General features: G+C 42.4%; 1 protein-coding gene across 1 annotated transcript; it reads left to right on the plus strand.

Annotated features, from left to right (window-relative positions):
- Window positions 1-799: 799 nt before the first annotated feature.
- On the plus strand, window positions 800-11,349 carry LIN9 (lin-9 DREAM MuvB core complex component). Its single transcript, XM_053460700.1, has 15 exons — window positions 800-990; window positions 3,765-3,797; window positions 4,409-4,500; window positions 4,741-4,845; window positions 5,310-5,443; window positions 5,613-5,738; window positions 6,210-6,367; window positions 6,503-6,636; window positions 7,517-7,636; window positions 7,788-7,889; window positions 8,525-8,605; window positions 8,890-9,015; window positions 9,140-9,322; window positions 9,787-9,884; window positions 10,438-11,349. Exons 1-15 carry the CDS (start codon window positions 909-911, stop codon window positions 10,541-10,543), a joined length of 1,680 nt encoding a protein of 559 aa, XP_053316675.1. The 5' UTR covers window positions 800-908; the 3' UTR covers window positions 10,544-11,349.
- The last annotated feature ends 562 nt before the right edge of the window (window positions 11,350-11,911 follow it).

Raw genomic sequence — 11,911 nt, forward strand, 5'->3', positions numbered from 1 at the left:
TCTGATGAGCTAAAGCTATGATAAAAGGTGTGATGACTTCATTCCTTCACCTTGGTGTAATAGGATAGAGATTAATGGGGAGGAATTATCATGCAGGTACTGAGAACAATTTTTGTTCATTACTAGTATCAGAAAAAAAAGTTTTGAGAGTTTTTCCATAACGTTTTCAGGCAGCTGCATATCAGCCGTTTGTTTGAGTTCTCGCCCTAATCTACTAAACAAACACCCTGATTCCTTATCAGGCTACCTGTGGCAAATAATAGAATGGATCCGTCTTAATCGCCCAGTCAGACACTTTGATTTAATTAGTCTATGGAGGATAGACTTTATTAGCGTTGCCATAAAGCATCAGCTCAGCGTGGTGTTTGGGTCACTTTCCCGGCTCAACTGACATTATTACTGTATACAGCGCTGGGGGGGGTTATATTACTGTATACAGCGCTGAGGGGGGTTATATTACTGTATACAGCGCTGAGGGGGGTTATATTACTGTATATAGCGCTGGGGGGTGTATTGTATACAGCGCTGGGGGGGGTGTATGCTCAAGGGTAAGAGTATTCTTTATATGACATTCCCTTTAATAAATGACATAAGGCGTTTAGAACAATTTATTTTATAAAACAGCTTCTTTGTAACTATTTTTGCTGTAGAAATGCTGCAATTATCCCCCCCCGCGTTATTTCTGTATATTGATGGAAAACACAGAAAGGGTTAATGATGCCTCTGCGCGGTCCCGCGCATGGACGCAGTAGCGCGCACGCAGCCCGCGCTGTGTTTGTGGTGACGTCACGATCTCGTTCGGACTCGCGAGCGCGGATCCCGAATGGCGGCGCAGAGAGGGGAGTTCAAACCCAACGAAGGCTTCTCCTGTCTGCGAGCCTGAGGCGGCTCTCTCCTCGGAGCGAAACATGAAGCGGATGAAGGCCGCCAAAGCCCCCGCGGCCGAGGAACAAGAGGTTCAGCAGCAGCCGGACCTGGCCGATGTAGAAGGTGGGTGAGAGTTGCAGACGCCGCCCGGGGGGAGGGGGTCCTGTCAGCCAACCCCGGTACCCAAACAAAGCCCCTTCTCACAACACACAGCAGCTGTTACCTCATAGGGCGACCCTACCCTCCCGAACCTGCAGCTATTACCCCCCCGAGGGCAGGACTAGTCCCTTAACCTGCTGCTTGTACCCCCAGAGGGCAGGGAGTACCCCCTGATCCGCACCTATTGCACCCTACCAGAGGCACGGTCTGGACCCCCATAACCTGCTGCTCGTACTCCCACAAGGAAGTAACCCCCTTATCTGCACCTATTAAGAGAGCCCGCTAATGGTACCCCTAAAGGGCAGGACTAGCCCCCAATCTGTAACTATTACACCTCCCAGGTGGCAGGGCTGGCCCCTTAACCTGAGGCTGGTACCCCCAAATGGCAGGACTAACCCCCATATTCTGTAGCCGTTATACCCCCTAGAGGGCACGATTAGCTTAACCTGCTGCTGATAAACATCAACATTGCAAGACAAGCCGTTAACCTGCAGCTGTTACACCCTGAGAGGCCTGGACGACCCCTTAAGCTATACCCCGGCTGCTTTAATGTGTAGCTGGCACCCCGACTGCATATCTAGAACCCCCTCTTACAAAGATATTGGGGACCCCCCCTTTTCTATTTCCCTTTGAACTTTTTAAGGGTGCGCTGGTCCTGCTGCTGTCATTAAGTGTCGCAGAGTGCTGAGTATGTGCTGGACACTCAATCTCACCCATGCAATGGATTATAAACACTACCGTCCAAAAGTTTGGGGTAACAAGTTTCCTTGTTTTTGAAAGAAAAGCACGTTTTGTCCATTAAAATAACATGAAAGGATGAGAAATCCAGCGCAGACGGGGTTAATGTTGTAAATGAGTATTGTAGCTGGAAACGGCTGATTTTTTAATGGAATCTCTAAATAGGCGTACAGAGGCCCTTTATCACTCCCATCACTCCTGTGTTCCAATGGCCCTTTATCACTCCCATCACTCCTGGGTTCCAATGGCCCTTTATCACTCCCATCACTCCTGGGTTCCAATGGCCCTTTATCACTCCCATCACTCCTGTGTCCCAATGGCACGTTGTGTTCGCTGATCCAAGTTTAAAAGGCTAATTGGTTGTGAGAAACCCTTTTGTAATTATCTTACAGCTAGAAATTCCCTTGTTTTCCACGAAAGCAGCTCAGTGACCCCAAACTTTTGAATGGTAGTGTAGGTTTGTGTATCCGCACAAGCTGTCTGATTGTGTGCTTTAGTTATTGCCGTGATTAGGCGGTGTGTTGTTTCCAGTTGAATGTGTTAATCATATTTACTACAGTGTGTAATATTTTACTATACGTCACGGCTAATTTGTAGTTTAAAGCCTCTCTTGCAATAAAAACGATGTAAAAAAGGGTGATGATTTGTGCAAAGCTTTCCAAAACCTCAAACCATGGCCTATAATCAGTAGTAGTAGTAATTTTATTATTGTTAGTAATATTAGTAGTAGTCATCGTAGTAGTAGTAGTAGTAGTAGTCGGTGTCATAGTAATACTATTAGTAGTAGTGATACTATTGGTAGTAGTAGTAGGGGTCGTCGTAGTAGTGATACTATTAGTAGCAGTAGTGATACTATTGGTAGTAGTAGTAGGGGTCATCGTAGTAGTGATACTATTAGTACTAGTAGTAGTGATACTACTAGTAGTAGTAGGGGTCGTCGTAGTGATACTATTAGTAGTAGTAGTGATACTAGTAGTAGTAGGGGTCGTCGTAGTAGTGATACTATTAGTAGTAATAGGGGGTCGTCGTAATAGTGATACTATTAGTAGTAGTGATACTATTAGTTGTAGTAGGGGTCGTCGTAGTAGTGATACTATTAGTAGTAGTAGGGGTCATCATCGTAGTAGTAGTAGTGATACTATTAGAAGTAGTAGTAGTGACTGTGTTCATGATTTGTGTCAGCATTTGCTTTCCAATCTGGTGCAGGAGCTCAGAGGTCTCTGGCGTGATCTTAAACGTTTTTTCCTCACCACCAGCTGTTTATCGGAATGAGATTGACCATAAAACACTCAGCACAGCAGGCGTGGTGGAAATGGATACGTTGTGTCCTCTGGAGCTGCCTCCATCTATACGTTTAACCTACAGGAGTCTGTGCGAAAGATAAAATGCTTCTGCCTCCTGACTCATAAACAATGTTAGATTTACCCTTTGAAAATATGGCGTGGGGACATATAGTAACGCGTTACGTACATTGATGTCGCACGCAGCGGTGTTGCGTTATTTTGCGTGTTTATAGATGTCATAAAAAGCTAAATCCAATTTACCGCATTGTAATTTTTTTGAAGGTGCCGTTCCATTTAGACTATTACCCTCCCCCCGCCATGATGAATGAGCCTTAGCAGATTTTTCTCCCTATTCTTTAGATTGAGTGATTAATCGAATTGAAACATGAACTTTAAGAAGCCTTTTCAGTTTCTATGGCGACAAACTATCAGTACTTTTTTTTTATTTATTTATAAGTTTGTTGGCGGGAGATCAGGGTTTCCGGTTGTGATGTTTTACATGTATATAAGAACGGCAGGGCTTCTTCCCACTGTCCTGTGCTAGACTGTAGCTGAGCTCTTTACAGAGGGGGGGGGTCAAATAAATGGGGCAAAATAATGCAAATTTATGGACAGTTTTAACCAGTTTACTTCTGCTGTTTAACTTCTGCTCCTCCGGTACATACATCATTCTCTTTCTAAAAATAAAAACAATAATAATTGTTTATTCCTCCCCAGATTCTTCTGCAAAAGCACTTGTCAGTTTGAAAGGTAAGGAACCCTTCCGTCCGTTCTCTGTGCTTTTGTCTTCGCTCTGTCTCATCCGGTCACCGTGTTGCTGACGCTCACCTTTGATATAGGTGGCGGTGGTATAGGAGTAGGCGCCAGCTGATTTGCTCCGTACATTTACCGGCATAATATATAGTATGTAGATAGTATACAGATTTAACTGCACGCCATATTCATGATGATAGCTTCACTCTTATAAACGAATGGGGTGCGTTAGGAAAGGGCCCAGCGGACATCGAGGAGGTTAAAATCTGATGTCATGAATATGGAAAGGCGTCTCAGCCGTGGTAGCCGTGGTACTAGAGGCATGAACAGGGGGTATCTGGGTTGTGTATCTCCGTCCAAGTGACTACATAGCAACCTCTTGCTCCGGTATCCCTTACACAAAAGATATAGGGTAGCAGCTCTCCATTCGTACTTTTCATACAATAAAACTTTTTATTATTATTATTATTTATTATTATATTAAGCAACTGGCAGCTTGGCTAAGAGCCACTACCTTATCCAGTATTTTTTTTTTTGTTTTTTTTTTAAATATTTTATATATTCATGGACGAATTATTATTTGAAATGTATTTTGTTTGTCTCTAAAGAGGGAAGCTTATCCAATACCTGGAATGAGAAATACATGTCCCCGCAGAAAACGCCCAACTGGAAGGGCAGCCCCAGCCCTGGAGCAGAGATGGTGAGTAACAGATTTATACAATGTGATCGCGTGCCGGTCAAACCCAGACGTATCGTGTTCTTCCTGCGCGCCGCCGTACATTTCTACATACATGCAAACACTTAGCACGGTCTAATCCCAATACCAGACACAGTATACATGCGCAGGGCAAACTCCCCATCGTTATTTCCATGGAATGCTTAGAATCTGATGCTGTGCTCACTTTTTTTTTTGTTTTTTCCTTTTCTTCTTTCTTTCTAGCCATACAGGACTTCAAAGCGAAGTCGTTTTTTCTGTGATGACGACGAACGGCCATTAAGTACCAGATCGCCTAAAAGAAATCCGAAAAGTACTCTGCTGCCCCAGGTAGGCGGAATTATTTATCAGCATTTCCAATTACGTTAATCAACGCGCGATTGCACTTATAGAGACATCAGATTAGCCGGCTTGCGTTTCTACTTGCCGCAACTCGGCCCTTGGACTTGTGTCTTAAAACCCTTTATACATCACGCATCATAGAAACAAGATCGTTCTGTGATACCGTCTGTAAGTTTTACCAAAGACCCTCTAATTACTGAATTTACAAGAGTACTGAAAATTTGAGAAAATGCCCGAGAATCATATAATATTTTTGGATATAAATGTTCCAGGGCTCCAAAAACATAATGTTAGCGCCTATAATACAATGTTTACCGGCCCCTGGTTTAAGCTTCTGCGGTCTACAGCTAAATCTTATTAGGCGTTGGGTATAAAAATCTGAAGCCGACCCCTTAGCTGTATTTCGTAAATATTACGATGTGTTTTGTTGTTCCCTGGTTTTGTTCATCTAGAAATCTGCGCCTGCTGTCAATACTCCAGTAAGAAAATCTTCTCAGAAAATTGGCTTCAGGTTACGGAACCTCCTGAAACTTCCCAAAGCGCACAAATGGTGTATATACGAGTGGTTTTATTCTAACATTGACAAGTAAGTCACGTAAACAGAGGTCTCTTTTTGCCACGGCCCTTTTGTTTTGCTCGAGGACTTTTGGAGAGAATAATTGCTAAAGATTTCCGTCTGTGAAATTACAGAAGCTTGTGTTTCAGTTTAATACGAGCCGTTGACGGCGTAATCCCAATTTCTGCTTTTCTGACAGGCCGTTATTCGAGGGCGATAATGACTTTTGCGTGTGCCTAAAAGAATCCTTCCCGAATCTTAAGACCCGGAAATTAACAAGGGTGGAATGGGGGAAAATAAGACGGCTTATGGGGAAGCCGAGAAGGTATGCCAGCTAAGATCCTTTTATTATTATTTTTACTATGTCTATATTTTAGATCTAATGTAAATACTTAACACGCAGCCTTTATACCTGGGTGAGCCGGTGTCACTTCGGGTTTAATGGCCGTTTAGGCCCAGTTCATGAAAAAGAGAAATCAGAGCCAAGTGGGATCCAACGCCTTCTTTCGTTTCCGAGTTTGGCCCTTCCCTTGTGTTGAGTCAAGTTGATCCTGAACGCAGATCGACAACCATTCCATTTCCACAGCAACAGGCTAAATGTTCTTGTTGAGACTATATTTCTCAAAATCTGCATCAGAAACATTTATTTGTATATTATTTTATATGTGTAACCCCTTGTTGGCTCATCAGCCTCAGCCTCTTCTGTTCCATGCCACTTACCCCTCATTTAATCTGTACATTGTTGGTCTTCAGGGGTTGTGTTTGGTACTCATGCTATGATTTCTTTCATTTGTAGATGCTCTGCTGCGTTCTTTGAAGAAGAGAGATCGGCGTTAGAACAGAAGCGGCAGAAAATACGGCTTCTGCAGCAGAGGAAGGTAGCCGATGTGTCTCAGTTCAAGGATCTTCCAGAAGAAATCCCCTTGTCCTTGGTGATAGGAACAAAAGTGACAGGTATTTCTTTTAAACAAGTATTAAGTGTCATATTACATAATATCCATTGCAGACGCGTGGATAAGACCATATGGCTTTGCAAAAATCTAAAATAACTGCGCATTAACACTCAAAACATGAAATATTTTCTTCCAGCTCGATTACGAGGCCAACATGACGGCTTATTCACTGGCCAGATAGACGCGGTAGACACGCAGAACTCAACTTACAGAGTAACGTTTGATAGAAATGGGCTTGGGACCCACACCATCCCGGACTATGAAGTTCTCGTAAGTGGCAAAGGCTTTATTTTCATTTATTTTTTTTCCCTATAAAATACTGTATGAAATACTAATACTACTACTACCACTAATCATTCATATAATATAAACAATCATTAAATGCATTAAAAACAGACGCCTCTGGTCTTCTAGCAGCACATGCAGTTGATTACATTTTTACATTTTTTGGACTGTCTTTGCTACTAAAGTTTACAGAGACAGCTGTGTTTGGCATCTACTTCCTAGCGGCCAGCAGTCTGTTACCAGTTGTGTTCTGGGCTAATTCATAACCAGAAAAATCATGGACTTCGCGTGGCTTATGGAGTTATTGTGCATCAAGACCTACAGCGGTTGTTATAAAGGAAAGGCTTTATCTGCCAAAGCATTATGAATTAGCAAAAACATGGCGGTGTATTTAGGAATAAGAAGAAAAGAATAGTCTGAACCTGAATATTACTATTTCCATTTGTCATTGCTATACTGCCAGACATAGTTCGGGCCCCGTGGCCCATGGATCACAGGTGTATGATATCCTGATGAATACCAAAGCCACATGTTCAGCGTTTACATGAGCGTAGACATGGAATACGCACGCTACTTTATTAAATCAGCATCCTGCCATTTCCAGCGCGATGCCTATTGCTAAGCGCCTCCTACTGGGTATCGGGTCCTTTATTGACATTCAAATGCACAACCTTGTTTGATATTTATATTCTCTGCTCTTATGGCCCCAGGTCTTTTTTCTGATACTCAAGTATTTGCCCCGTGTGCCCAACGGTCAGCCGCAACCAGCTTGGGATACGCTCATCGGGTTGGATTGCTTTCTTATTTTGTTACAATGTGTTCTCTTTAGTCTCATGCTTTATTTCTCCCTCTTCTTCCTCTTCAGAGCAATGAGCCTCATGAAACTATGCCTATAGCAGCCTTTGGACAAAAGCAGCGTCCGTCCCGGATGTTCATGACGCCTCCTCGGTTACATTACCCCCCCACTTTCCAGACACCAATAATGGTAAATAGTGGACGGTACACTGCTTTCCTCACAAAGCCACAAATGATGCTTGCTCTGAAAGCCCACAGCGTGATAACATCATGCGCTCTTGTTTTTCTTGGAATTGGAAAGCGTCATTGCCAGTTTCATTTATAGAATTTTTTTTATTTAGGAAAGTGATCCCTTGTTAGGCCAGTCCCCTTGGAAAAGTAAAATATCCAGTACAGACGGTGAGACCATTGGAGGATTCCCAGTGGAATTCCTTGTTCAGGTGGTAAGTGAGACTTCTCCGTGAGAGCTTATAAGGAGTGGATGTGTAACTAATATCTAATATCTGTGTTACCCCGTACCCCTAATACTGCTGAGGAAAGCAATTCTGTATAAGACTGTTCTGAGTGGGGGCTACAAACATTTACCCTCATTAAGTTGAGCTCGTAGAAACCTACAATGGCAGATAAGAACCACGTGGCCCATCTACTCCATTATTTTTTCTTGTTGTAACAACATCAAATTCATTTGATCGTCGGTCTTGTACTCCGAATGGCCTTATGCCTAAACAATTTCCCATATTCATTAAATAAACTAATTGTAATAGTAACATATTTAAAATAATGTGAGGTTTTAACCCCTTAAGGACAATGGGCGGTCCCTAAACCCATTGATGATAATGCATTTTGAGCCCGTACATGTACAGGCTTTGTCATTAAGGGGTTAATATATGTTTATTATTTCTATGATTATTTCTCCCCTGTTTAAGTTGCTGATTGCCGTTGATGCCTTTCCTGACCCATTTGCCACCCGTTGAAAGTCTTTCTATATGGCCCTAGATTGTTTCACACATCAGGAAAAGGGAAAGAATGCAAGTCTTTCCACATGTGTTGGAATAATGATTTTTTTTTATCTCTTTAGACCAGGTTATCAAAGATACTGATGATCAAGAAAGAACACATCAAGCAACTAAGAGATATGAATACAGAAGCTGAAAAGCTAGTAAGTTGTTCTGTTCATGTGATAGCCGGGTCCACCGCACGACCATCGCTGTGTTTGACTGTTGGTATGATGATCTTATTGTGGAATGCTGTGTTGGCTTTACCCCGGATGTAACCGGACCCCTGCCTTCCAAAATCAGTCCACAGAATATTATCCCCAAAGTTTTGGGGATCATCGAGATGCTTGGGGGTTGTTTTGGAAATGTGAGACGAGCCTTTGCGTTCTTTTTGGTCAGCGGTGGTTTTTCTCATTGAAAGTAATAATCTGCGTTTCGTTTTCCACAGAAGTCTTACTCTGCTCCCATTAACATTGAGTTTCAAAGAAGATATGCAACAATCGTCCTTGACTTGGAGCAGCTGAACAAAGATCTTAATAAAGTTCTGCACAAGGTTCAGCAGTTCTGTTATGAGGTGAAACAAATTAATTCCAGATTTGTGGGGATTTTTTTTTCTTTCATGTAAATTTTATCTTGTTTTTTTTTTTTTTGGTTTTTTTTTTTTTTTTTACGTGGTATTTAAATTTGCATTTTTCTAGCTCGCCCCAGAGCAGGGTCTTCAGCCCGCAAACCAGCCAACTAGCATGAAGCAGCGGTGCGAGAAGGAAGCTCAGGAGATGGTCCGTCAGGCAAATACGACGTCCACGGGGCAACTGTGCGTCCAGAACGAGAGTCTTACAGAGTTAATTTCCAGACTCACGGCAATCTTGTTACAGATAAAAGTAAGTCAAACTGTGAGCTGGCTGTACACATGATATAGATATAAATATATATATATTTCACTAATAGAATTAAAGGCATTGGCTTACATGCTGCTATGGGTCTGTCCAAGTTGCCACATTTAACAGCATTCAGCCCTGCAGGTGCTTTCGCTGTTATATTTAACAAGGTAATGAATAGATGGATTGTCATTTCACATTATTACTGTTGGAACAGTGAGAGCGTATTATTACCCCTTAATACCTTAATATTAATTTAAGAAAAAAAGAAAAAGCCGGCAGCAGCGGAGGTTGTCTGTGCATATCGTCATATCGTGCTGCGATTATGGTTTCCGCCAAGAGTAAGATAATTATAATAAAGGCCGCATTATGTTTAGGACTGCGGTGGTTGCGGCATCCGGGGCAGTTGTTTACAGGACTTGTGACTAGGAGATGATCTGATTAACCGGTCTTTGTCTCCCCTGCAGTGTCTGGCCGAAGGAGGAGATCTTAATTCATTTGAGTTCAAATCTTTAACGGATTCAATAAATGATATAAAGAGCTCAATAAACCCATCCAATATCAGGTGTGTATCCGAGGTTCTGTGTTATGTCTGTCCCAAATTTTGGATTTGAGATGAGTTGGGAAGCTGCGCTTTGTTTTGCTGCCTTGTGGCGTTATTAAAAACTCTTATTCTAATAATGTATTAACTAATCCACTATATGGGCCAAGTAAGCCTTCCTAGCAGAAAGTTCTTGTTTGAATCAGATAATGCTGGCCCAGCTTTTTCTCTTCTGTGCAGTTAATGTTTCATTTTATTAATTCCAAAACATTTACAGAAAATGCCAGAAAAGCACACACTAAAGATCATTTTCATTAACAGATTCAGCTACGCCAAAAGCTGTTAACCTTTTAAATAGCGTTTCTTACCCGTGCGTTGCGGCATTTCATTGGGAAACGCTGCTGTATTCTCAGCACCAAGTGATGCCTTCATATATCTGTCAGACTTGGGTTTGGTCTCCGCAGTTTGTTTGTTGGCCAGCCCTCTTCTTTCATAGTGAATAGACCCCAATAAACCAAGAGTACCATCTCCGCACACGTGATTTAATGCCTTTGTATTTGGTCTGTTTCTTCTTCAGCTGTTTTCAGAATAATGTTGAGATCCACGTTGCGCACATTCAGAGCGGACTCAGTCAGATGGGGAACCTTCACGCATTCGCCGCTAATAATACAAACCGGGACTGAAACATCTCCGTGAAAACGCAGCAGTATGCCTAGAGGGAACAGAACGAAGGAAAAGCAGCTCGTCTTGTATCAAGGGATCCATTTTTCTTTCTTCCATTAACCTATAGGTCTGCTGCCAAGACTCTGTAGATACTCTGACATCATGCAAGTGACATGTGAGGTCATCTGTCCCTTCCGCGTTCATCCACAAACACGCGTGATACAGCTTCCCCGTCACCCTTCCATTTAGCAGATCTAGGCCTGCTTTTCCAGTTGGATTCTGGTTCTTAATAACCCTAAAGATCCACAGACCTGGGGTGTGAGGACTTTATGCAGAATATATCTACAAACCCCCCGTTGGACTATGGTTGCTCTGAGTACTTTGAACTGTAAGGACAGGATATAATTACCTCTCGGGGCATTGTGGACAAACCGTCTCTTGGTGAGAGCTCTTGGGACAAGCTGGTACCCATCAGCAGCCCCGACAAAGGCCAAGCAAAGTGTAAAGCATTGGAAATACCTTAAAAGCAAATACTTTTTTTTATTTTTTATTTTAATTTTTTTTCCTTGCTTATTTTGGACCGCCACCAAACAGCTTTTTGCACAAAACAGTTTAAGAGCGGATTTTAAGGTGTTCACCTTGTAAAAAAAATGTGTATTGGGTTGTTTAATATAGGTGATGAAGATTAATTATAATAAAACAGTTTGTTTTAGAAGAAAATCTGCTTTAATGTTCAATATTCTGTTTGTATTGGGGGTCTATAGGTTGACCTAAAAACATGAGGCTTGAATCATAATTTTGGATAAGATAAAGAAGGTATTGGTAAGGAAGTATATGTGTTTTGTTTTTTCTCCTTTAAAATAACCGCTATGGTATGCTACTTTACTGACAGGGTGGTAGATCAGTAGAATAGCCTCTTTGCAGAAGTGGTAGAGGCTAATACAGGGAGGGAATTTAAACAAGCGTGGGATAGGGATATGGATTCTGAATCTAAGGTCGGAGTTTTTACAGCAGGAGAAAAGGGCTGAATGGGTCTGATCTGCCGGCAAATTCTGTGCTTAATTCAGCCGGAGCCGTTTAGCAGATAAAACCCGCTATGTGCCGCTGCAGTTGTCCTTGCTGCCCTTGGCGAGCTCAGCTAATTCCTCGTGAAACAGAGATGGCAGATGGGTGCCGCAGCGCCGCGTGATGTCTTAAAGGCTTCCAGATATCCCCGGTGAACAAACAACATAATCTCACCATTTGTTCCCACAGAACCTAATAACTGGGGATCTGCCCCATTATCATAGTGAATAGTAAAAATATATAGAACTGCCCCTGGGAATGAAGCGGGCCCGTCCCTACCCTGACATACCATACATATCTTTCCTACACTTCTATATTCTGCC

The sequence above is a fragment of the Spea bombifrons genome, chromosome 3 (assembly GCF_027358695.1).
Source record: "Spea bombifrons isolate aSpeBom1 chromosome 3, aSpeBom1.2.pri, whole genome shotgun sequence".
Taxonomy (NCBI): domain Eukaryota; kingdom Metazoa; phylum Chordata; class Amphibia; order Anura; family Pelobatidae; genus Spea; species Spea bombifrons.